Raw genomic sequence first — 27,517 nt, 5'->3', positions numbered from 1 at the left:
TTCCTTATTGTCCAGGGACTGACCCTGTGCTTTATTTACTGCCCACTATTCAAACTCTGCTCTGAAGACAGAATTATGAATTTCCTCATGGGCTTATCTATGGGGCTTATGATTATAATGTTTCACAAACATTAATGGATGTATTTCACAATATGCAGGTAAGGTGAGGCAGTAGTATTATCCTCATTTTACAGATGGGGAACTGAGGCAGAGAGAGAGAGAGATTAAGGTTAAAAGTATCCACTAATTCTGGGTGCCAAATGTGAGACACCTAGGACCTGATTTTTCAGAGCAACTAACTTTAAATAGCACTTTGTATTTTCAAAGCACAGTTACTGTTGACTTCAGTTGAGGCTGTGAGTGCTGAGCATTTCTGTAAATCAGACCCCAGGGTCTCATGTCAGGCATCCAAAAAATGAAGAACACACAATTAGTTACCATCTGTGAAAAGTGACTTGTCCAGCATCACACAGGAACTTTGTGGCAGATAGAATCCAGTTTTCTAAGTCAATATCCAACTGCCTTAACATCGGCCTTCGGCCATCCTTTCTCTTCCTGCAGTCTACTACCTTGCTCACTATACACCACCTTCTCCTGCAAAAATAAGGCAGGGATCCTACAGACAACAGCCTCTTTTACTATGCAACCATGATTCATCCCCAGAGCAGGTCTATCCTATACACTGAATGAGGCAGGGGTCCTGTGGAAAAGATGGCACATGATTATGTGATTAAAGACTGTATCATAATACATACCCAAAAGCTTGAGGGCTTGACTTTGCATACTTAATAATGTTCTTTAAAGATGGTTTATTTTTGTGGGACGGAGATGCATTTATCCATCTTTGCAGTGGATATTTTGTTAACATTGGAGTTGTTTTGCATGTGATTGTTTTTATATGAAAGTGAAATCTCATTTCTTACCCCGATCTGAAATTCCCTGGTTAAGAATTTTTGGGGATAAGTTGTAGCCAAAGATGGCTGGATGATCTCCAATTGACCTAGCTGGGAGCACATTACTTTTTTTCAGTGTGAATAGGAGCCAGAATATTGTGTGTCTAACTATACCGTTGCAGTACAGGAACTTGCGGGTGTATTTCATATTTGCAGGAACTGCCAGCTTCTCTTAAATTGCACTACGGATGTTGGCACTTACTGTTCATCAGGAAAAATATTTTAAGAAGAATTCCAAAAGAGTGAAAACAGAGTCTTAGCTGTTAAAACTGAGAAGAATTTTGTGGCTTATATTTTACCTTGGTCTAAATAACATTCTATAATCCAGCTTCTATCACTGCTGACTGCAGGGTTTTGCATCTCATGTGCTAAACAGAGAGTTGGCAGCCAGTTCCAACAAAGCTTTTTTTGTGCCTTTGGGCTATCCTGGGGGCAGGGCTTTCTTTATTTTTCCCCACTTGTTTTCTTGTTTCAAGTAAATTGGTCATGTTTTAGACAGCTCCCTCTTGCTCAGTTGCTCACCCTCCCCTTTTTGTTTTTTGAAGTGGTGCTTACTGGAGATGTTTATTTTTTTACAGTGGTTTTGTTTTCTTTTCATCTGCACATCATCAGATCAAGAAGAAAGAATTATGGAAGGCAAGAAAAACAAAAAATCACCAAAAGTACACAGTAGCAGCACTTTGCAGACCTCCACATCAAGCTGATGCTATACCACCTGTACTGTATATGGGCTGCTCTGCCTGTACCAGGCTCTTTGAGTTTTTAGGAAGTAATCCTGTGGGGTTCTGAGCTCTGTCAGTGCCCTTAATAAGTATTGATCACTCTTTCCTTAGCAGTAGAGTCAAAAGGAAACCAGGAAATGCATCACCCGAACGAGACCATTTTTCAAGGCCAATTAGGTCAGAACTTCTGTACTTCAAAGCAGTCTCTTGGATCAACAAGGTCTTTATTGCCTCCATAGTCGTTCTAGAGTCTAACTCTGTGTGCCCACCAGAAAAGATGGAATGCATAGAGGAGAAAGGAGAATGTGAACCTCTGTGTGCTCCTGATCAGGGTATAGTTTCTATATTTCCTAACTCAACCCCCCCTCTCCCCCCAAGGCAGGGATTTCTCCCTAGGGTCCCTCAAGACAAGACAGAATCTCAATCTGTTTGAAAAGCACCCTGCACTTCTCTGGTGCTAAATAAACTGTAAATAATAGTAATAAGCTAATGCACTTCTCTGTGAATACATCAGGCAGAGTAGTGGAATCTTGCAGTCTAATGTAATATTTCAGTGTCTCCTCTTTTGCCTTTCTTCTTCTGGAAAGTTTTTATAGTTCTCTCTCTATTTGGGGTGGAGACTGTCATCATCCTGCATGGTGGTCAGGCTGGCTTGGCAGATGAAGATTTGATTACTACTACTTTGATTTCTCTTTGCATCCATGCTACTAAGCATATAGTTGCTGCAGTTGGAGCTTCAGTTCCAGAGCTTTAAGTAGACATTTCATACAGATTTGTATTGCTCCCCCTTTTTACTTATTTTATCACTCTGATCCATTAGAGGCATAACTGAAATGTTAGAAAATAAAAGGCGGGAAAAGAAGCATTTAATTATAGGATGTCTAGAAGAAACAGATTTGCTAGGGATACATTGTTCAGCAATTTAAGGTATTTTAAGCAGTTAATAGATAGGTTTCTTCTCCTAAGGATGAACTGTTAGATTGGTTTTCCTTATTTGTGATCGACTGGTCCTAGGTAGGGGCAAGTCTGAAAAGAATTGCTCTGGTTGGGTTCTGAGTATCACATAATTGTAGCTGAGTTTGTTTGTTTGTGTTTTTGTTTTGAAAGAAGCTGGTTTCACAGTTCATTGCTGCAGATGAAGGCTTAACTAGTCTGTCTCAGCCAGAATGGTAGGTAGAGCAGAATGGAACATTTTCCTAAAAGAGCTTACTCTAAATACTCAACATCTAGGCTTGGAAGGATTAGATTTTTATTGGTCCATGTCCATAAACGTTGATTTCATTGTACAGACTAATGAAAAAATGCTTTCATTGATGACAATAGATATTTACAGAGAAGCAAAGTAAGAAAAATCTTCTTGAGAGCTTATTAGAGTTTGATTTAAGGATATATATTTTTGTATATTTACATTTGTATATTTTGATGTGTGATCTTGACAGTTTATGTTGACTATAAAGCATTAACTTTTTTAAACGGTGTCTACTCTATTTAAACAATTATTGTCTAACCCATCCATAATTTGCCACAACCTTGAAAATTAATAAAATTTGAAAAAAATTGCTTAAAAACCATAATTTTGCACAACTGTGAACATTTAAATTTATTCAAATTGGGGAGGAGGGGAAAGCTTACAAATAAAAATGGATATTCTCCATTGAAATTATAAACAAAAATCAAATTATACAGCCTATCTATATCACATTTGGTTCACAGCACTAAGGACAAAAAAAATGATGCTCTTTAAAAAAGGGGAAATGGAAAAATCTACTGCCTTAGCTATTGCTATCACTGAGTTGAGGTACCGAAGGAAAGTCACATGCACAATCCTCTGCTCCCACAAATCTTTCATCTTGCTGAATGACAGTGTATCACCCAAAGTATTACTTGTCAAGGAAAACGTATTCCAGATCTTTCAGCTCTCAGGAGGGGTGCATGATTTATTACCACTAAACCTATCTTATTACCAATCTATTTAGCGTAGACAGCCCCTCAAGGGACGCAGTTAGAGAGATTTTCTTAAACCCTTCCCTTGACCTTGCAGTTTGCTTCCTTTGTAATAACTCATATGACCTTGTCAAACAAGTGGCATCAAATCTACCCCCAACTTCATAGCCAGGAGACCAATGTGTGTAAGACTGCTGTCAGAAGATATACCTTCCAATACATTTGACCAGGACCCATTTTCTGTACTTTAAATTATTATGTTGCCACAAGAACTGCAGATGTATGCATAACAAACAATGTTGATGACAAAGCAAATTGGCCTTTCTGTGGTACAAACCATTCTAAAATAAATTGCCTAGGGAATTGATTTTTCTTGGACTAGTAAGTATCTTTCTTTATGGAGCCCGTGGGCCATACATTACCATATCTGTTCTTGAGATAATAAAATAACCAAAAACATTTACAAACCTTCCACTAACATGACACCACGAATCACTATATACAACCTAAACCTATTTTTGTCTGTTGTGTTTTTACATGAGTAGACCTAGTGATGTTTATTTTTCCAGTATCCCTATGGGAACCATGGAAAATTCCAAAATATAATAATTAAAGAATGACAGGCCTTTCCTTGCGGTGAAAAGTGAACAATTGTTTGGTGATTTAAACAGCTATGTTGGTGCTTGTTAACAAGATATTTTACCTTGTACTCCAGCCAGGCCTGTAATGGTCAAAAACCACTGATATCACAAACTGCTCTTTTGTTCTTAGTCTCTCTTCAACATAAAAAACCCAACCTTTTAATGGGGTGCTTTTTATGTATTGAAAAATATTTGAACAATGATATTGACATCTTTACATTGGTTAAAATATTTCAAATGATGTAGTATAATACAATTTATGCTTGGCCAATAAGAAATCTTGTTTTGGTTTCAGCTCAACTATTCAAAAAATGGTTTAAGATATAAAAAGGTTTAAAAACAGAGTGGATGGAAGACGTATATTGTCTATGGAACCCTTGGCTTTAGAAAACCTGGCATCAAGTTCAGACTCTGCAACCCCTGAAACAGGGAAGGCTCCCAGAGGCCTGACCCTGCATTGTGGCATGCAATGAGCTCAACAGAAAGAGAAATTACTGCTGATGTGACTACATTTTAAAAATAATATTTATTATGATTCCTTAATGTAATGCTTTGTAATAGGGGAAGATATTGTAACCCTCTTGAGATAGAATTATTTCATAATAAACAAGTCATGCACTGTCAATATTTACCTAGCTAACCAGTGGAGGTTGTTGTCTTGGTAGTCCAACATACAACTGTTGCATTTTTTTTTCTGTCTTCAAACAGAAAATTCAGTCATTTTTTTTTGTTTGAGGACTTAGTTGTGCAGCGTACAGCAAAGTGTGCAGAGTTGTTGCTCTGCAGTTCATGTAACTGGAAGTCTTACATGGATGCCAGTAATATTAAGCATTTAGAAGTTGTTGTGCTGTGTGGTAGTTAGTCACAAGTCCCCTGTGCACTTGCAAGAATGCAGAATGAAGGATGATTACAGTTAGAAAGTGGCCATGTCTGAGGAAATATGAGTTTCAGTGTAATACTTAGCTTTAAATTTCCCTTTTAGGCTCTGAACCTGCAAAGGCAAGTACATGCTGAACTCAGGGGGACTAATCACATCATTAAAATTAATCCCATGTGTAAGTCTTTGCAAGCTTGGGGCTTTAGACCTTACTACTAATCCGAGAAAGAAAGAAAGTGTGTGTGTGCGTGCGTACGTACGTACGTACATATATAAGAAATTTTGGTGGGGCACAGGGGTAAGGGAAGGCACAACCCTGAAAAGTTTGGGGACCGCTGCTGTAGAACTAAATCCCATTGTCTTAAAATATTCTTCTTTACTTCAGTAGGACTGAAGTATACGAGAAACAGAATTCTGATATCCGATTGATATCCTTCTGGAATAAAAAAAAGCAACTAACTTTAATGAGCAAAGTAATTTTGCCTCGAAAAGGAATGACATTCACAGGGTAAAATATAATTAACCGTAACTTTTTGTGCTGTCTTCACTGGGTGCGTTTAATTGTGAAAATCGCTACAGTTTGAGAATAAATTTGATGAGGCTGTCATAAACAGATAGCTAAGGGTTAATGTCTCTTTCACCTGAAGCACCTGACCAGAGGACCAATCAGGAAACCGGATTTTTTCAACTTTGGGTGGAGGGAATTGAGTGTCTAAGGTCTTTGTTTTCCGTCTGCCTGCTTTCTCTGAGCTTTGGAGAAGTAGTTCTACTTTCTAGTCTTCTGTTTCCAAGTGTAAGGACAAAGAGATCAGATAGTAAGTTATATGGTTTCTTTTCTTTGGTATTTGCATGAATATAAGGGCTGGAGTGCTTTGATTTGTATTCTTTTGGAATAAGGCTGTTTATTCAATATTCTTTTAAGCAATTGACCCTGTGTTGTATCATCTTAATACAGAGAGAACATTTGTACTTATTTTTCTTTCTTTTTATATAAAGCTTTCTTTTAAGACCTGTTGGAGTTTTTCTTTACTTCAGGGAAATTGAGTCTGTACTCACCAGGGAAATGGTGGGAGGAAGAAATCAAGGGGAGATTTGTGTGTTGGATTGCTAGCCTGACTTTGCATTCCCTCTGGGGAAATAGGAAAGTACTTTTTGTTTCCAGGATTGGGAACAGAGAGGGAGATTCACTCTGTTTGGATTCACAGAGCTTGTGTCTGTGTATCTCTCCAGGAGCACCTGGAGGGGGGAAGGGAAAAAGGATTATTTCCCTTTGTTGTGAGACTCAAGGGATTTGGGTCTTGGGGTCCCCAGGGAAGGTTTTTCAGAGGGACCAGAGTGCCCCAAAACACTCTAATTTTTTGGGTGGTGGCAGCAGGTACCAGGTCCAAGCTGGTAACTAAGCTTGGAGGTTTTCATGCTAACCCCCATATTTTGGACGCTAAGGTCCAAATCTGGGACTAAGGTTATGTCAGAGGCTATGAAATTACCTATATCTAATGCCAAACCCTTAATATCCGAGCCTAACTAAGAGCTTTGTGGCGAACTCTTTCTCGAATTGAAACTTGAAAATTGCATTTGAAGTGGACTGGTTTGAATTTTAGTTAGAAGTTGCTGATGTCATTGTAACAGAGTAGAGTCACCATTTTAAAGTCTGTTCTATTATGGTTTCATGGATCCCTATAATATCTATTATGTTCTGTAACAAGACACTCATTGCAGTCTGCTTTCACTGATATGCATGGACATCAGTTTAATTGATGAATACTGTGGGTGCCTCTCTTCTTTGAACAAGCTAATTTAATAACAAGTCTGTCTTGTTTATCAGATGACATTTAGAGCACTTATGAATTTGATTGTCTCACTTATTTATCAAATCTCAGAATTGTGACTTTTCATTTTGTTGAAGTTTGTGTCTGTTTTTCTCAAGAAGGGAAAATATCTAAAACCAAATTTCTTAACTTATCATTTTGTGCTACTTCATTTTGGAGAGGGATTTTGTAAAGCTTTGGAGCAAGTTTTTATATCTGTATAATCTGTCTTGATTTTAAATAAAATGAAATGATTAGCCGGACACTTAAATATTTATTTTCCATCTAGATTGATTCATACTAGTGTTTTATTAAAAAAAAAATCTTTCGGAAAGCAATAACTTTTAATGCTAGGAGAATCCAAATTGGATTTTATTTTCTTTAGCATTTGTGTGGCCAACTTATGACAGCTATGCAATGGCACCTTGTTGCTGCTCTTGTACAGAAGAAGCAATTACTGTTTCCACTTAGAAACTCCTTTCACAGTTCTAGTCCCTGATCCTGGAAGTGAATCTGCCCACACACACCCTATAATGCACACAGTATCCCATTAAATCAATCTGAAAAGATTTGTATAGCCATATTTTCAAATGTCCCTTTTAAATCTTAACCATCATTTTGACATGCCCACCTATCTGCATCTTCAAATGCTATATGCATACAGCTAAGATAGCTTATCTGATTTAGAAAAACATGCCATTTTCCCCTCTCTCTGTCCAGGTACTTGTGTGGTCCTCGTCACTTTAGTATGTAGGCATCTCATTATCCTCTTAACACACTCGTAAGGTAGGGGACTACTTAGGTGGTGACGGTGAGTGTCACCATGCCTGACATTTAGGCACCTAGAAAATCACTGGGATTCATGAAGCCTGAGTTAGGTGCCTAAGCTCCTTATACATTGAATGAGGGAGAAACAGGTGCCTAAGAATGGGATTCACAAAAACCTGGCTTTGTGGTTAGGGAGACCCTCAGTTAAAGTCTCCTTCCACCTGAGCAGGATTTGAACAGGGATCTGCCACTTCTCAGCTGAGTCTCTAATCACTGAGCAATGGGATATTCTGATGTGGGGGGTCCACTAGTCTCTTCTGTTGAAACAGTTCCACTATGGATGAATAATTCAAATAGTCATTGGAGCAGAGGAACTGAATTCTGGGTATCTCACCTCTCAGGAGACCGCTTTAATCATCAAGCTACAGAGTCATTCTCGTGCTTACTCAGTCTCTCTCTAGCCAAGTGACTCTTTTGTTATTTAACCACAGTGGAATAGCCTAAATAGGACAGATTGAGGGAGCTCCCACATCAGAATATCCTGTAGCCTAGTGGTTAGAGCAGTCTCCTGAGAGGTGGCAGATCTCTGTTCAGACACCTTCTTTCCATCAGGCAGAGTGGGGACTTGCACCAAGGATCTCCCAGATCCCAAGTTATGAGGAAGGTCCTCTAGCAGATTTGTGCGAATTTGTATATGGTGTCCAGTCTAGTAGGTGAGTTCTGAGTTGAGTGAGTTTAGTTCCCTGCAGGGTTTGGTGGCAGCTTGGGGCAGTGGTGGTGGGGGTGGGGGATTTGTGAATCATAGTGGGACCCAGTGTCTAAGTTCTTTTGTGAATCTAGATCAAAGTATCTTAAGTATCTAATCCAAGAGCACAGAAGAAGCCTGTGGTGGAGCCGGGAATTGAACCTAAACTTCTCCTAAATCCCATTCCAGTTCCCTATATTCTACATCACCCTTCCTCTTAAATAATAGATCCTGCATTAGTAATGGAATTTACATTGTATGAATTGATAAGAATTCAAATAATTGCTTTATAAAACAAAATATATCAAAACAAGTGGATTTTTTTTAAATAAGTCTATTCATTTACATAATGTTTCTCAAAGAGACATGGCTCATGTCTCCCGGAGGACATGCAGATGGCTAGCCAGGATGGGGTGCAGAAGATTTAAAAATTAGGTGGGTAGGCCATTGACAACACATGGTGTGGGACTGAAAGAGAGACAGTATTAGTTTTCCTAAAATTCTTCTGATTTCATAATCCTGAACTGGAGTTCAGTTTTTAAAGACTAGAGGAATCACAACACCAATATTTGTAAAGTCCTTTGAAGATCCTGAGTGTTTAAATGTCGGTGGGTCAATGAACTTCCCCTCCAGGGAATTTTCTCCAGAACTTTTATTTGGTAGGACATTGCCCTTCAGTGGGAGGGTTCCGTGGCTCTAAGCAATGCATCCTGAAAATTTACCTTTTCATTTTATTGCCCATGGGATTTTGGGGAGAGAGGTTAGCACACTAAGTTAGAAAGAAGGTGTTCCACATGCAGAGAATCCCCTCTGCACATGGATGTAGGTCAGTGGCTCTCAGACTTTTTTATTGGTGACCCCTTTCACATAGCAAGCCTCTGACTGCGACCCCCCCCTTATAAATTAAAAGCACTTTTTTATATATTTAACATCATTATAAATGCTGGGGGCAAAGCGGGAATTGGGGTGGAGGTTGACTGCTCACGACCCCCGATGTAATAACCTCATAACCTGCTGAAGGGTCCCGACCCCCAGTTTGAGAACCTGTGATGTAGGGGATAAACAGTCTGTTATTACCTGTCGAGACGTGAAGCTAGACTTCTGTGTTTCTCTTGGAAGAGTTAATTCCAAACAAGAATGTAGACCAAAATGTTTCCCGGCATTCTCTTTGTGTTAGTACTGAGTTCAACTTAAGAGGGGCAATGCAGAATTCTAAACATGAATCTTGGCACATAATTTAAGGTAGACTTGATTTAAAATAGTCATTTTTACTTAGTTAATTCTCATGGCAATGTTTACCCTGCATTTCCACATAGCTGTAGGTGCTGTTACATAATTAAAACTTGCAAAATTATAAATGAAAACTACATAATGCTTGAGACATACTAGATAATGTTTTTAAATATATTTGTAATGTTTGTGTCTGCACATATGCTCTTAATCATTTGGGATCTAAAAGGCTTTAAAATATTGATTTCTAAACATTTCAGTTCACCTAATTTGTATCTGTTTCAAACTTAGTGTACGTATTATCAGCCTGGATTCAAATTTTCTTTTGGAAAAAGTCTGCTGTTTATAAACTTGACTCTGGAAAAAATACAAAAATTATTATATATATAAACACTAGAATTACCTGTGTGTGAAATGTTTTGTTCAAGTTTGGTCACCAAATTAAAATAAAATTATAATACACTGAAAATATATGACTTAGAAAAAGAATTTGGATGGAAATGGAGGTCAAAGCAAAAAACAAGCAAACCTACTGAACCAAGAGTTAAAGGTTAATTTATTAACCCTTGCACATAAAGTAGTGATCTCTCAGCAAGTATGTATTGATATACCTTCATGGGACAGTGTTAGCAGTCCAGCACCTTTTCATCAGCACTTTAATTTTCCTTAGAGTAAAATATTGATCATTAATATTGAGATAGTATAGAAGTTAGCATATTTCTGTCCAGAGTGAAGTAATAATTTTACCATACTATACTTTCACAACCAGACATACCAGTCTATAACACTTGGACACCTACTATATTGAAAATCACTGTATGGATTTATAAGAAATATAGAAGGATATAGGCAGCTTGATTCTATTTGTAAAAAATAGGTACTCCATAAATTTCCTTTCAGAGCAGACAGAAAGTTTGGCTTAGCTCTTGTTGGTCATTAGTTTCAGCTTTAAAGTTTGTAATATTACTTTTGAGAATAGATGTATATAAGCAAAATGTTCTGTTATTTTCAGGGCTCTTATAACTTAAAATTTTATATTATTTTACCTATTTTTTAATGATTGATATTTTTCTTTGTTTCAGCCAAACCTTTTACATCTAAGGTAAAACAGATGCGACTACATAAAGAAGATTTTGAAATCTTGAAGGTGATTGGTCGAGGAGCCTTTGGGGAGGTAAGGTGTTCTGGAACGTTGAATGTACTACAGAAAATTTTCTGCAGTCAGAAAGTTTTATTGGTACCAAGATATTGAAATATAGGTAATCTAGAAATACTACTAAGTGAGTTGGTAGGGATGCAGGCAGGGACAAAAATTAATTGAATTTGAAGTATTTTCACAAAACATTTCAAGTTCTATAATTCCGCATTTGTCAAAAAAATTACTGATCAGCTCCACTTGTGACCTGCCAAGGCAGTTCATATATTTGGGTACAGGAGGTATTAGTGCCTGCCTTCAGCTACTGTTTGCCAAAATCCATATCTGTGAAAGCATGCACATCTATTTCAGAATGTTTGGCAAAGATGCAGGCTGATGCTCAAAAGATCACCTTAAAAATCTGTATTAAGGCCACTAATCCAAGCATTTGGTCTGGTACAGAAGATTTCAAAAACAGAAAATTTACAGGGTAGGGAATATTTGTCTTTTTGTACTTTTTATCTGAAGATTTGAAAGTGATTTACAAAGTTGAGTAAGTGTTACTCCCATTCTGCATATGGGAAAACTAAGCACAGAATGATTAAGTGATTTGAAAAAGTTACACAGCAAGTTATTGGTCTTCTGTCTGTCTTTAATTTACATTTCTTATTTTGATGAGCAAATGGGGATAGATATGGATAAATCATAATTTCGCTATTGCTTTTTTCCACCAAAAAGATCTCTGCCCACACTCAAATAGGCTTTCCATGGTGGATAGCTGTGGAAGTACCATGGTTTTTGTGCCTGCAGAGCCCAGTCCTTGTTCAGAAGACCAGTGAGAAACTGAATTTCATCTATCTGCGTAGGATTTTTTTTTTAAATCTTAGTTTTATCAGGAAAAAGGGTTTTCACAATTTTCTTTTGTGCGTAGAAAACATTGACAATGATGGATGGATTCTACTGAAATTGTTATAGATTTCTTTGGTTTTCCACCCAGCCTGAGGGTCCTTTGGTCTGAAGTTGTACTGTTGAACTGGGACTGTCAAATGAGCACTTTACTAAACACTTAATGATGTTTTGTTTAGAAGGGTCCCCCCCCCAATCTTTAGTATTTAATGCTAGATAAGGTCAATCATGTTGCCCTTCAGGATGGTCTTGGAAATGTATCGTGACAGATGGAAATATTTGTGGCTCATGTTATCTCTTTTTCAGAATAGATATAATCTGTGACTTTTAATTGTTACAGTATATGTTTTAATCCAAGTGTTTTAGAAACATGAACTATTCCCTTTCTATTCCTCCCAATTTGCTTCCATTTTTGAATGGTTATTTGATTATATTTGCATTATGTTTGTTCTAAAACTAAACCAGACCTTTGTCATGACTCATTTGGTAGCACGTACAGTGGAGTTGTAAAGCTTTAATTTTCTGCTCCTGCTCATTTAACAGCCTAGATCAAAGAGTTTCCCTCTTCAGTTTGAACTTGCCAGACAGGATGACCAGTCACTGGCTTCCAAGGAACTGAACAGCCTGCGGATATAACAGAGACTGAAGTTTGCAGGTTGAAGAAACCTTAGCTTTCAGCCCCTATTTCTTAAGATCCACTAAGTGAACATGTCTCATGATTTCCACATACTAACAAGCAGTGCACATGCAGAATGGGTACTTTTGTGAGCAAACAGGGCCTTGAATTTTTTAACAGCCAAATGCTCTCGGGATAGGACCTCAAGGTGAATCCTCAGCAGAAAACATTCCTTATTGCCTTGGAAAAAAAATCGTAGGCAACAGAAAGCCAATGTTTTTTTTTGTTTGGTTTTGTTTGTTTTTTTTTTTGAGGCAGGGTCTGAGGAATATTCCTGTTGCCAATGGAATTTAAGGGCTTTCAGAATATTATGTGATTTGGGGTCTGTATGATGGCTCCTCTGGAGGGCATATACCATATTTGGGTGGCAGGGAAGAGGGGGCTACAAGGACATTTTATTTTTTTTCATGAGTAAGAATTAGGCTGTGCCTGCTTAGAGTCATGGAAGGCTTAGTTTCTGTAGCTGCTACTAAAGGAACTGTAACTTTTACTTTAATGTAGGTCCCTGCTACTGCTACCACCACCACCATATATACATGTATAAAATGTGAGAACCAGGGCCGGTGTAACCACTAGACGAACTAGGCGGCCGCCTAGGGCACCAAGATTTGGGGGTACCAAAAAGCGGCGCTCCCAAAATTTTTTTACATTATTGCTCCCGGCAGGGGGATGGGCCGCTCGCCCGCAGAGGTAGGTTCTAACATGCCTGCATCCTCTGCAACCGCGGGCCCCGCTGCCTCCCTCCGCCATGCCCCACATCGCTGCCCGCCCGTGCTCCCCGTGCAAGCCCTCAGCCGCCTCCTCCCCGAGCCCCTGGACTGCTGTATCGCTCTCTAGCCTGCTCCCTCCAGCTCTGGCAGTCTCGGACCCCCTGGTGCAGCAGCGGCTGCTGCCCAAGGGCTGCCGCCTGCAGACCAGAGCGAGTGACATCAGCCTCACCTGCAGCTGGCCCTATTTACAGCAATACAGCAGTGGGAGGGGGGCCGGGGTGGGGGAAAGGAAGAGGAGACCGTGGTCACTGGTCCACCTGCGGGGATAGATCATGGCTCTGCCAGAGGATACAGGGCTAAAGAGCTGCAAAAGTGTAACCCAGAATGGGGAAGTAACTTGCCTGAAGTCATCCAGTGAGTTGGTGCCAGGGTGGAGAATAGAAGCCAGATCCTGACTCTCAGCTCTGTTCTCTGATCCCCAAAACATCCCTTTCCAGATCCATGCTGGGGGTGGGGGAGAAAAGGGAACAGGAGGGACTCTAGCCACGTGCAGGAGACCCAAGGCCATTTATTTTCATTAAATATGTAAACTAAATAATGAAATTTATAAATTTTCAAGCCGAACATGTCTTAATTCTAATAAACAATGCTACATTATACAGTATTCATTTTTGAAAGTTTATAATAAGTGATGCTCCGAGGGGAGGGGAAGGTGCAAGATGGAAGTTTCGCCTAGGGCGCAAAATATCTTTGTACCGGCCCTGGTGAGAACCATTAAACAGCAGATACACATTGCAAGGCTACCAGGAGCAAGTACATTGCATTTATTTAAACTGTTGTTCCACTGGGATACGTTAAAGGAACTAGGATTTTTATTCTCTGCAGTCTATTCTCAGGACCATATGTATTGAATCCTAAATCATCTCCTACACTGGCTATCTTTGTGGGAATCAGGAAATTTTGCATTTGGAGTCAGAGTTCCCTCTTAGTGGGTGGTGTATTCCTCTCTACCTCTGAGGAACTGGAAGGTGTTTCAGGCCTATAAGCCCTTGCATCCAAGGAGATCTAGGGAGCTATATTCAGTTTCTCTTTGCAGACACCTTTCAGCTTGATGCACAGGAAGTAATTTTTCTTCTGTAAGATATTATCAAGGGGAGCTCATATTGGCAGATGCCCAACTCTACTCCCTTTTGCTCCTGCTTCAGTTGACTACACTCTCTAGCTCATAACTAAAGCATAATTTTCTCCACCCTCATCTACTGTCAGCTTTAGGCACTAATATGGAGATTCTGCACATAGGGTAGCTCTAGACCAGGGGTCGGCAACCTTTGGCACGCGACCCATCAGGGTAATTTGCTGGTGGGTCGCGAGACATTTTGTTTATGTTGACTGTCCGCAGGCATGGCCCCCTGCAGGTCTCAGTGGCTGCGTTTTTTCATTCCTTGCCAATGGGAGCTGCAGGAAGCAGCAGCCAGCATGGCGAACTGTGGCCACTGGGAGCTGCGGGGGGCTGTGCCTGTGGACGGTCAACATAAACAAAATGTCCCGCGGCCCGCCAACAGATTACTCTGATGGGCCGCATGCTGAAGGTTGCCGACCCCTGCTTTAGACTTTCTTTAGTATTTTTTTTTTAAATCTTCCTTAAAGGGTTACTGTCAACCTATTTAGTTCCTGACACCTGTCTTCCATAAAGGACAGTAACCAGGTAACTCCATGCAATGTTCCTGGAGAGCAATGCATAAAAGTGTCTTTTTAAAAGACTCTGGAATTTATCTTTTTTTTTTTTTTAAATGTTTTGGCTTTCAGTAAAAAGAAATGTTAACAAGCTATGCTGAAACTGGGCAACAGCTTTGTTGTTTAGGACCTTTCTGCTAACTCTCCCAGTCAGTTTGAGAGTGTAATTGACATGTTATTTTACATCTGACTATAATCCGCTCTTAATCTATAAGAAAAAAAATATTTCTGCACCATAGGGTACATTTTTAGCATAGTGCACTAAGATTCAGACACAACTCCCAGTAATATTAATGGACTGGAAGGGCTCAGTCCCCATGGTAAAATATAACTCACAGTGTAAATTTGAAATATGGGCCTCCTTCTTCATTGCAGACTGGAATAATAAACCTAGAAACTCTGTGATGAGCCATCTCTGTAGCAATTCTAGTTGTAGAATGGCAGCAGAACAGGGCCCTAATACTGCAACTAACCTTCAGCATTCCAGTTGAATCTTATCATAAATGACAGGCACTCATTTGCCTGTCTTTTGCATGAAGCAGGAAGAAGTTTATGTTAAGATTTCCTTGCACACTTCTGTAGGCGGTTCCACAACTGCCTATTAACTATTATTATTTAACACTTTTACATAGCACTTTAGGCATAAATATCACATTATCTTCTCTGTAAAGACACTATCCTTGCATTGAGGAATTTGTAATCTAGGTTATTGACGTGACTTGAAGAGGAGGAATAGGGCATCAGATGAGGAATTCTCCATCACTTGCAGTTTAAGTCAAGATTGGTCGTCTTTCTAAAAGAGATGCTATAGCAGTGGTTCTCAGCCAGGGATCTGGGGCCCCCTAGGTGGCCTAGAGCAGGTTTCAGGGGGGCTTCTAAGCAGGGCCTGCATTAGACTCGCTGGGGCCCAGGGCAGAAAGCCGAATCCCCATCGCATATGGCTGAAGCTCAGGTCCCAGAGCCCCGCCACTCGGGGCTGAAGCTGAAGTCTGAGCAATGTAGCTTCGTGGGGTCACTGTGGCATGGAGCCCCAGGCAATTGCCGTGCTTGCTACCTGCTAACGCAAACCTTGGCTTTTATGTGCAGAAAACCAGTTATTGTGGCACAGGTGGGCCATGGAGTTTTTATAGCATGTTGGAGGGGCCTCAGAAAGAACAAGGGTGAGAACTTCTGTGCTATAGCACAAAAAGAGGTGATGGGTTTGATGCAGAAAACACAGGGTAAGTTTCTGTGGCCTTATGATGGGTCCTCTCCTCCCCCCCTCACTCCCCCCAGGGTGCAACCTGGAACTGGGGTACTGCTGAACCCTGTCTCACCAGTCTGGGCTCCCTCTCACACTGTGCTGCTGTGACAAGCTGCAGACCGCTCCTGGTCCTGTTCGCACAAACCTTTACATAGGCAGGGACACACCCAGCTGCAGTTACATGACAGCTTCTCCTCCACCACCACTCATGAACTAACAATAGAGCAATTCCAGCCATTTCACCCTCCAGCTCCACAGCCTAGGTCCCCAGAGCTGTACTGTCTTGCCCTGGGCAAAAGCCTGACCAGTATATGAGTTATTACCCAGTCCAACCCTCCCTCAAAGTGGAGAGGACAATACACAAGCCTTCGTTAACTGATCTGAGATTTTTCCCCAAGCACTTCACTCAAATCACATTGTTTCTAGTTAAATATAAGAGAGATTTTAAGTAATTATAAATAATAGCAAACAGATCAAAATAGATTGTGGATTGGATTTGGCTCAAGTAGTGTTTCACCCTGTTAAATAGTACAAACAGTCTACCAAACTTCCATACACAGGCAGGCTTCCGTCCTTCCTGCCTGGGACCAGCATGTCCCCCAGTTCAGTTTTTGTCCCTGTCATGGTATAATTCCCCACTCTGAACCGTAGCGTCCAAAAGATGGGGTACCAGCATGAATTCCTCTAAGCTCAGTTACCAGCTTAGTACTTGTAGTGCTGCCACCAACCAGGAAATCCAGTGCCTGGTACACTCTGGTCCCCCCAAAACCTTGCTCGGGGACCCCCAAGACCCAGACCCTCTGGATCTTAACACAGGGAAAGTAAACCCTTTCCCTCACCGTTGCCTCTCCCAGACTTCCCCTCCCTGGGTTACCGTGGAAGATCACTGTGATTCAAACTCTTTGAATCTTAAAACAGAGAGGAAAATCCACCTTCCCCCCTTCTTTTCTGTCCCTCTCCCAGACTCTCCCTGAGAGAGAAAGTAATCCTAACACAGAGAGAAAATTAACCTTTCTCTCCCCCTTCCCTCCTTTCTCCCCACCAGTTCCCTGGTGGATCCAGACCCAGTCTCCTGGGGTCTCACCAGAATAAAAAAAACAATCAGGTTCTTAAACAAGAAAAGCTTTTAATTAAAGAAAGAAAAAAACAGTAAAAATTATCTTTGTAAATTTAAGATGGAGTATGTTACAGGGTCCTTCAGCAATAGACACTGGGAATACCCTCCCAGCCTAAGTATACAAGAACAAATTAAAATCCTTTCAGCAAAATACAAATTTGAACTCCTTCCAGCCAAATACACATTTGCAAATAAAGAAAACAAACATAACTTAACTCGCCTGATCTACCTAGTACTCACTATTCTGAACTTATAAGAGCCTGTATTGGAGAGATTGGAGAGAAACCTGGTTGCACGTCTGGTCCCTCTGAGCCCCCGGAGTGAACAACAACCAAACACTAACAGCACACACACAAACTTCCCTCCCTCAAGATTTGAAAGTATCCTGTCCCCTGATTGGTCCTCTGGTCAGCTGACAGCCAGGCTCACTGAACTTGTTTACCTTTTACAGGCAAAAGAGACATGAAGTACTCCTGTTCTATTAACCCTTAACTATCTGTTTATGACAGTCCCTCATGTGTTTGCAGGTGTTCCCTTGTGTGAGGAGTGAGGCCCAGTGGTGATGTCACTTCCTCCTTTTATAGCTTCTTCCATCTTGCTGAAAAGATCTTTTGCTTTGACCTGAGTCAAACAGTTCCCATTGTGGAGTGCTATCTCTGAGAGGTTTCCATTGCTTGCACTTCCTGGTGTAATCCTTGTGAGCATTTGTATTCTTCTCAGTGGGCCATTTGGCCTTTTTATTGTTGTACAGTAACTCCTCCCTTAACGTTGTAGTTATGTTCTTGAAAAATGAGACTCTAAGCGAAACAATGTTAAGCGAATCCAATTTCCCCATAAGAATTAATGTCAGTGAGGTGCGGAGGTTAGGTACCAGGGAAAACTTTTTTGCGAGACAAAAGACATTATATACAGTATGTTTTAAACAAGTTCTAATCAGAGGATTGTCTGAGAATCTGGTCGTGAGCTCCCTGAGCTTCTCCTAAAGCAACCGTGTTGATATCAGGTGAGATATTTCCCAGGGAATGCCTTGCTGCTAAATGATGAACTAGCACACGGCTGAACCCTCAAGAGTTAACACGTTGTTGTTAATGTAGCCTCACACTCTGCAAGGTAGCACCGAGGGAGGCAGGAGGGAGAGGAGACAATAGATGCATGGCAGCAGCTGCAAACACTTCCCATCAGAAACTGAACACGATGATGAACCCATACTATCCTGCTGGAGTGCACCACTTCCTCCTCCATACGGCACATGCACGGCTGCACAGGTGCCAACTTTCCAAAATGCCAGGGAGTGCTCAATCCCCGGCTCTGCCCCAGGCCCACCCTGACTCCACTCCCTCCCCTCAAGCGTGCTGCATCCCTTGCTCCTCCCCTCCCACCCAGCCTCCTGAATGCTGCAAAACAGCTGATTGCTGTGGGCAGGAGGCGCGGGGAGAGAGGGAGAGCCTGCGTACCACATCCTCATTCTTCCCTCCTTTCCCCCCTACCTCCAAGCCTCCTGAATGCCACGAAATGGCTGATTGCTGTGGGCAGGAGGTACGGGAAGAGAGGGGGGAGTTGCTAATTCGCGGGGCTCACCGTCGGGTGGGAAGAACTAGAGGGGAGCTGATGGGGCTGCCGTCCCACTCTGGTTCCAAGCCCTCACCCACTAGCAGTCAGCAGCCAAACAACATTATAAGCAAATATTGCGCAACTTTAAATGTGTATGTTCTCTAATAGATCAGCGACATAACAACGTTAACCAGGAGAAGTGAGGAGTTACTGTACCTGAAAGGCTGATTGTTGGGTGTTTCCAACCTCAGAATATGTTTCAGTGGCACATACATAGCAAAACTTCATCATTTCATATACAATGGTAGCACGTACCACTTAACAGGATATTAATGTTCAACAGATTAAGACTTTTAAAATGATACCTCACAAGGCATACTTTGTACGAAACATATAATTACATCACCAATGGTGAATATGGGATGCAGTGTGTCTTTTTGGGGCACAGAGTGTGTCAGGCCTGTGTTATGAAGCAGGTCAGTCTAGATGACCATAATGGTCCCTTCTGGCTTTAAAAGCTATGAAGTCATCTTTAAAAATGTGTTAGCAGGTTGTGATCAACTCGTAGGGTTAGTCACAACCAGTTAGCATGTTTTTAAACATAAATTGCTCTGTCTAAAATAGTGTTAGTTAAAACATGGATAGCTAACATGTTTTTAAAAACACAACATATTTTTCTACTAAACATGGTCAATTCTGTACTAAGCAACCTTTATTTTATGTAAATCTTCTACCATGTCTCTAGATGAAACTTATTCTGTATACATCATGGACAAAGTCATGTTTAAAACTGTGTTGGCTATGGAGAGTAACTTCCTTTGGGTGTACTGTATTTTGTGTTGTCTATCAAGTTATGTGGTAAGCTTTTTGGTCTAAAGAGTTTGCTTTTACTATGCATTGTGCAACATGAAACACAGTGGTGCTACTCAAATAGTAATCAACAAGGCTGCTATTTTTCTAATCAAAATTAAAATAAAATTCTGAAACATTGTATAGACGTGTGTGTGTGTGTAGATAGCATATGTAATACATATATTCACACAAACACATACACAATGGGCCTTTTTGATGCCCTGCTATCCTCAAAAAAATGTTTTTATCTGTCAAAGAAAGAGAGAACTCCCCTCTTTTCATCATAAAATGTCTGGTTCCTGGAACTTATTAAAACTGGACATTTAAACTTTTTTTAAATTTATTTTTTTTCCTATGAGCAGGCCACTGAAAAATGTTTGGTATGTGCTGATGTAAACATTTTGGTTTTAGTTGGATTTTATTTTCTCTTTCATTCTTCCAACAGTTTTACATATTTCCCACAAACAGCAGTGCTCCCTGGCATGCTGTCAAACTGCTTCTGCCCCTCATTAGCTAGGCTTCTCATCTCTACACTGTATGTGGGCATTTTTCTTTTTGCTTCTTCAAGTATTTTTCTAACAGAAGCTACCAAAAAACCCAAACTGACAATAAATGCCCTCTTGTTTCCCAGGTTAGCTGGGGTAGGGATCACTCTGCAGGCAATGATTGGGAGTTTCAAAGAGATCAAAGGGAGTTAGGGGCCTAAGTTCCATTGAAAGTCAATGGGACTTGGAGATCTAACTCCTTTAGCCCTCCTTGAAAATTGTAGCAGACCTGCTTAGGCCTTGTATCGTTAACAGCCACCATTATGGGCCAATTTGGAAGCACCTAACTCCTTGACAGAGTTTTAAAAGTCCACTTACTTTTTTACTAGTGCCAAGCAGAAGGGTTCCCTGGTAAATGAAGGAGTTTAACTCATTAATTTCTGCAAAAATTAACCTCTTCTTAAAACAAAAGAGAAGCTTTCTAGCCATTATGGTTGTAAAGGTCACCTTCCAAATATGAAAAAAATATAAACTGATGCAGTGTTGTCTTCTTGAATGAGACATCCAGCTCCACTGCCTTTGTTACTGCTCATAGATTTCTCAAGAAGCAAAGAGTGAAACTGAAACTAGTATGTTTCAATACTGCTATTTAGAACCTTGAGACAGTTATGAAACTGACAAGGAATCTAAATTTTTTTCAGTACCAAATTTGAGCAAGTCTTGTGACGCCCTAAGTCTGAACATGAAAGTCTTTTATGAATATGCATCTAAACTGAAGACTGTGGTGGATTTTCAATCATTGGCCATTTTTACCTCAAGACTGGAAGTTTTTCTAAAAAGAACTGCTGTGGTTCAAACAGGAATTATTTTGGGGAAGTTCTATGCCTGGTTTTGCAGTGTGTCAGAGAAAGTGTTCACAGTGGTCCTTTCTAGCCTTGGAATCAATATTTTTGGAATGAATCTTTGTATGGGAAACTAGGTTCATATGCCTGACCTTTATTGGGGGTAGCCTTTAAAAAATGTAGTTTGGAAACTAGTTTTAATAGCGAGGTCTGAGATCTTTTTATTTTCTCCTCTTTTCATTTTTTCTTGAATTTCATTTTATTTTCACAAGGGAGTGGGATGTGATGGAAGGCAGGACTGATTAATGTACCACAGCACCTCTGGGAATTAAGAGCTGTTCTACCCAATTTATAGTTTAGCGAGAGAGAGTATGTTTCTGCTTTAGACATCAATAAGAACTGTAAATGGAGTTCAACATGCACCTATACTAGCTTGATGAAGCTATTTCAGCTGGTGCCATCTTTGAAGAAGGGTTGAAAAGAGCCTTGCGTGACATTTCCTTCATCAAGCTGTCAGCATCTGTTGCATTTTCTTTCCTGTTATTACTTCTCTGGCATGTAGCCAGGTTGCTGAATACGAAAGAGATGGAGAAAGTGTAGAGTTCAACCCATGTATAACTGTGTGTGTGTGTATGTGTCACTAGCCTGCAGGGTAAAGATGATGCTAATCTGTGTGACAACATCCTGGTCTGCAACCAAAACAAAAACAATTGTTTCTCTCCTTAGGCCCTGAGAGTATGCCATTCTTTGCAAGGGAATGGGAATTGGGGTAGATTGATGTATGGATTTTAAAATTTATGAAGCACTGAGCTTTTCATATTTGAAGGTTAATTTTATGGCTCAAGAGGTTAGGAGTCCTGGGTTCTGTTGTTAGCTTTGCTTCAGACTTTCTTTGTTTTTGTGTCTTATCTGAACTAGGGAACTCAGGACTGTACCTATGATGCCTACATTGTGAAAACAAGAAGAATGATATATTTGTTTTGTATAAACGTCCCTACCTCCCACTTGCCCTGCCTCTTTCTTGATATGATCCCATCCTGGCTTTTGTCATATTGTATCTAATCTAGATTGTAAAATCCTCAAGACAAGGAGTTTGGGTTTATTCTCTTGGTAGAGTGCCAAATTTACCTGTGACTCCTAATATAAATGTTAAGTAAGAATCAGAATGTCTTTGTTTTTAAGTTTTCCCATCCAGAAAATGGGGATGATTACACCCCCATGAACTAAGGGAGTATTAAGAGACCTCAATGAGAGCATCATATGGAAAATGGTATAGGAGTGCAGAGTATTATGCTTAATTATTTTTATTTATTATAGCTTCCCCTGTTCATTGAAATGGATCTAGAAGATTTATCCTATAGCAGATCTCCAGTAAATAATTTATTGTACTCGCTGACATTCTAATATTCCTTGGTTTTGGGACCTGACTACTACATTATCAGGAGCTCTTTCTTGTTTGCCGCTGCAGCCATTTAGTTCAGTGATAGAAGAGAGTGGATTCAATAACTATTCCAAGTTCTGGGAACATATCCAGTGATGATATGGCAGTAATAGGATAGAGGGGGAAGGAAGTATGGAACTGATAGAAGTGCCATCTTTCAGCTATGTTCAGCTATTGTAATGGAGGAGGATATACTTTTATGTAGTGGAGGCTTAAAGGGAAGTTAAGAACTTTTACAGAACAAATTCCCTGGACAGCTGTGAAATTACTTTTCATGGTTTGTGATGATGAATGCTTGGTACAGCATCATGTATGGAGAGTGAAGTTATAAATCAAAGAGTCCAAAATCCTATCACAACAAAAATAAATTAAAGCAACTCAGCCGTCTACATATTTCAAAAAAAGGATTATTCTGGCAACCACTTTTTTTCCTATTTTAGGTTATTCATCTGCAATTTCTGTTTTCCAGGTTGCAGTAGTAAAACTGAAAAATGCAGATAAGGTATTTGCCATGAAAATACTGAATAAATGGGAGATGCTGAAGAGAGCTGAGGTAAGACTACAGAAATGTTTTTAGTGTTCATACACTTGCTTGTGAGGACTTTACTCAGTTACTCTTCTTTTTAAAAAAGTTGTGATGAATTTTCATAAAGAAACAAACAAATACAAAAAGGTAGTTGATTTGCAACTTGTATATGTTACCCAAAACCGCATTTTCCAAGAATATCCAATAAATGTATGCAATTACACGGCTTCACAACTGGTCTACCATACAACACAAAATCAGACAGTATTACACAGGCGTAACATGTTAGGGTTGGAGGTAACCAAAAAAAGACACACACAAATAAATAAAAGGGGGAGAATACAGGAAAAGGGAGGGAAATGGCAGAAAGGGTAGGTGCAATGGAACCCTGGCATTATTTGAGCTATCTCAGCATTCTTTATCCAAATGTATAAAGAATCAGGTTCAAAATTTCTTATAAATCATATAATTATTCTCAGTCTCAATGAGTTATTCTTTCTTTTGATGCTAATGCAGAAGGTCTGAATACCACTCCTCTATTCTGGTTATAAGCCTACTCCTCCGCTTTTGTTAAATTTCTGAACCAAATTCTTAGGGCTCATCTACACTGGCAACGCTAAAGCGCTGCCCCTTCATGCTTGAACGTGCCTTGTGTGGTCATTCTCCCAGCGCTCTAAAAAAACCACTTCAGTGAGAGGCATAGCTCCCAGCTCTGGGAGCCCGGCTTCCAGTGCTGGGGCACTGTTTATATTGGTGCATTACAGCGCTAAACTTGCTGCGCTCAGGGGGGTGTTTTTTCACATCTCTGAGTGAGAAAGTTGCAGTGCTGTAAATTGCCAATGTAGACAAGTCCTTAGTGGTGGAGATAAAACCAGGGTGTAGGTACATAACCTGGGACTATAATTTTCAACTGAGTTTTGGTTGCAGAAGTCAACAACTAATTTCACTCTTGAGTCTATCTGTTCTTCTTCGAGTGCTTGCTCATATCCATTCCAATTAGGTGTGCGCGCACTGTGTGCATGTTTGTCGGAAGATTTTTACCCTAGCAACACCCAGTGGGTCAGCTGGGCGCCCCCTGGCGTGGCACCGCTATGGCACCGAATATATACCCCTGCCGACCCGTCTGCTCCTCAGTTCCTTCTTACCGCCCGTGTTAGTCGTTGAAACAGTGGAGCGCGGCTTAGCTGATCTCCACTTCCCTAGCTATTCACTCGTTCTAGTACTTATTGTGTATATAGTTTTATAGTTGTAGTTAATACTTTTATTAACCTTTTGTTAACGTAATTAGTGTATATACTTCAGAGGGTTGGGGATTAGCCCCTTCCCCTCTCCTGGTGCCCAGGCCCATGCCTGGTTCACCGGGCTTCAAACCATGCTCGGCCTGCCGGCAGCCGATGCCAACGGGAGACCCCCACGACTCCTGCCTAAAGTGCCTGAGGGAATCCCATCTTACAGATAAGTGCTGGATTTGCAAGTCATTTAAGCCGCGGACAAAAAAGAAGCGGGACTTTCGTCTTAAGCAGCTCCTAATGGAGGCGGCCCTCACTCCTCCGTCTTTGGCACCGAGTGCCGCACAGTCCGCGCCGGGGAGAAGTGCCTTGTCGGCACCGGAGAGCACTGGCACCGCCAAGGTGCCCCGGCACCAGCCGTCACCAGCCCAGAAGCCAGCCCGGCACCACTCCCTCTCCCCGCGTGCCAAGAAGCTCAAAGCTCCTGCGGCTCCAATATCTACAAAGCAGTCTGAGCATCAGCCAAAACCGAGTCACCCGGCACCAACAACTGCCGCAGCACCGGCAATCTCGGCACCGTTGATTCCGGCCATGCAAGAGCCGTTAAGTCCGGTGCATGACAGCTCCCCGGCACATGCCTCGGTAGAGCTTATTGTTCCCACCATGCCTGAGACCTTTTCGACGGCGAGGGAACTCATTGTCCTAATGGAGCCCACCCTGCCTCAACCCCCGGCACCGCCGGTGCAGCTTGTTGCGTCAACAGGGAAGCCTGCCCTAGTCAGGCCACCTTCCATCGACACCGCAGGCAGGCACCACTCAAGATCGAGGTCTTGCCAGCGTTCCCTATCTCGCCGCCAGTCCCGATCTAGGTGCTGCTCGCAGTCCCGGTACCGATCTCCTTCTCGGTACCAGTCATACTCGCGGCACCGTTCAAGATCCTGCTCTTCGGACTGATACTCCAGACGGTAGTCCAGCTCCCGGCACCGTTCACGCCACAGCCGCTCTCACCATAGAGCTTCACGATCCCGGTCGACCTCCCGGCACCGTGCTGTCGCAGGTCCCGGTCAACCTCTCGGCACCGATATGACTCCCGGTACCGCTCACTGGTGCGGCACGACGTACGGTACCCTGCGCACAGGGCTCCTCCTCACGTGCTTTCTGCTCCACCATGGCCATCACGGCACCCATCTGTGTCTTCGCACGCTGATAGCACCGCATATGGGGATTCAGAACCACAGAGCTGTGTCCTCCAGGAGGCTCAGGGCACGGAACAAGCGCCTCAGTGGTCCTTCTTGGATGCCTTGGGCATATCACCAGGCCCAAGGCGAACCCACGGTTCTATCTCGTTCTGCCCCATCGGAACATTGTGCACCAGAGGCCACTGTTAGCCGCCCTCCTCCAGCAGGTACAGACGATTCAGCTCTGGCACCGGACCCTCAGGTGTTCCTCAGGTGACCCTGATGCTCCTCCGGAACAGGAGTCACTAAATGAGCCATCCGTGCCGGGTCTGTCGTCGTCCTCTTCACCAGACGAGGCAGTAGCCGGTACTTCATCATCTGGCCCGCCCCCGATCGACCTCCCGAGCCCACCAGAACCTTCTCTGATGAGTTTCCTTAAATATCAACCTCCAGGTCGAGGAGGTCCCGGAGGTGGAAGACCTGGTCATAGACATACTGTCGGCGGATGCCCCAACTCGCGTAGCTCTGCCATTCATCCGGTCCATCCAAGCCAAAGCAGACACCATTTAGCAATCTCCGGCGTCTATCGCTCCTACGGCCAGAGGCGTGGAAAGGAAATACATGGTACATACCCATCCTCCTCCATGCTCTCTGGTCGTTCAATCTGTGAATGAGTGAGAGCGCCATGGCCAGCAAGCCCCTGCCCCAAAATCGCGGGAGGCTAGAAGGATGGATCTATTGGGGCGTAAAGTATACTCCGCCGGAGGCCTCCAACTGCGGGTGGCTAACCAACAGGCCCTGCTCAGCAGGTATAATTATAATACCTGGCAATCGGTGGGTAAGTTCGCTGAACTGGTCCCACAGGACTCCCGCCCGGAATTCCAGGCCCTTCTGGAGGAAGGGAAGAAAGTGGCACAGACTTCCTTGCAGGCCTCGCTCGACGCTGCTGATTCAGCTGCCAGAACCGTGGCCTCGGGGATTACAGTGCGGAGAATATCGTGGTTGCAGGTCTCAGGTATACCTCCTGAACTACAACACACTATTCAGGGCCTTCCATTTGATGGACAGGGCCTTTTCTCTCAGAAGACAGACCCTGGACTCCAGAGTCTCAAAGACAATTGCGTCATCATGCATTCCCTCAGGATGCATACTCTGCAAACCCAACGGAGGTCTTTCCGTACCCAGCCTCAGCGCCCTTACCCCCCATCCAGGCCACGACAAGACTTTAGCAGGAGGTGTGGTCATGGGAACCGCAGACGGCAATCAGGTTCCCAAGGGGGCCAGAATAACGGTCCCGCCAAACCATCAGCGGGACCAAAACCCAACTTTTGAAGGTGCGCCCGAGAACAGAGCACCAGTCCTTCCCCAGGATCCCCTTCAGTTCTCCAACTGCCTTTCCTCCTTCCTCCCTGCATGGGCCCAATTAACCTCAGATCATTGGGTCCTACGCACGATGGAATTTGGATACCACCTCCAATTTATTTCGCCCCCTCTCCCCCACTCTCCCTCCTCGTCCCTCTTCAGGGACCCCTCTCACAAGCAATTCCTCTGGCAAGAGGTTCGTACGCTCCTCTCCATCGGAGCTATAGAGGAGGTGCCGGAGGAGTTCATGGGCAAGGGATTTTACTCCCGATATTTCCTAATCCCCAAGGCAAAAGGAGGTCTCCGACCCATCCTGGACCTGCACGGTCTCAACGTCTTTCTGAAGAAGTTGAAGTTCCGCATGGTGTCCCTGGGGACCATCATCCCATCCTTGGATCCCGGAGACTGGTACACTGCTCTCGACATGAAGGATGCATACTTTCACATTACCATTTACCCTCCGCACAGACGGTACCTACAATTTATGGTGCACCATCAACGTTTTCAATTTGCGGTCCTTCCGTTTGGCCTCTCCACCATCCCGCGCATGTTTACAAAGTGCATGGCTGTAGTGGCCGCCTTCTTCCGTCGTCGGCGCATACATGTCTTTCCTTACCTAGACGACTGGCTTATTTGCGGGATCTCCGAGGCCCAAGTCACCAGGCATGTTACCATCATCACGGACCTATTCGAGCGGTTGGGCCTGATGATCAATCTGGCGAAGTCTACTCTAGTGCCCACTCAAAGAATAGAATTCATTGGGGCCATTCTAGACTCCAAACTCGCAACAGCCTGCCTTCCGCTACCCTGGTTTTGGACACTAGTTTCGGTCATAGAAAGCC

The 27,517-nt window shown here is 42.3% G+C and overlaps 2 protein-coding genes across 5 annotated transcripts in view; one reads left to right on the top strand and one right to left on the bottom strand.

Annotated features, from left to right (window-relative positions):
* XDH (xanthine dehydrogenase) overlaps positions 1-27,517 on the bottom strand; it is an 855,537-nt gene that overhangs the window by 250,550 nt on the left and 577,470 nt on the right. The gene's annotated exons all lie outside the window — the stretch shown is intronic.
* CDC42BPA (CDC42 binding protein kinase alpha) overlaps positions 1-27,517 on the top strand; it is a 362,571-nt gene that overhangs the window by 91,992 nt on the left and 243,062 nt on the right. For all 4 annotated transcript variants that reach the window (XM_050948407.1, XM_050948405.1, XM_050948404.1 and 1 more), the window contains exons 2-3: positions 10,771-10,862; positions 22,850-22,933. In XM_050948407.1, coding sequence (XP_050804364.1) covers positions 10,771-10,862; positions 22,850-22,933 — 176 coding nt within the window. The remainder of the gene's footprint in view (positions 1-10,770; positions 10,863-22,849; positions 22,934-27,517) is intronic.

The sequence above is a fragment of the Gopherus flavomarginatus genome, chromosome 4 (assembly GCF_025201925.1).
Source record: "Gopherus flavomarginatus isolate rGopFla2 chromosome 4, rGopFla2.mat.asm, whole genome shotgun sequence".
NCBI lineage: Eukaryota > Metazoa > Chordata > Testudines > Testudinidae > Gopherus > Gopherus flavomarginatus.
This window is presented reverse-complemented; position numbering and strand designations above follow the sequence as displayed.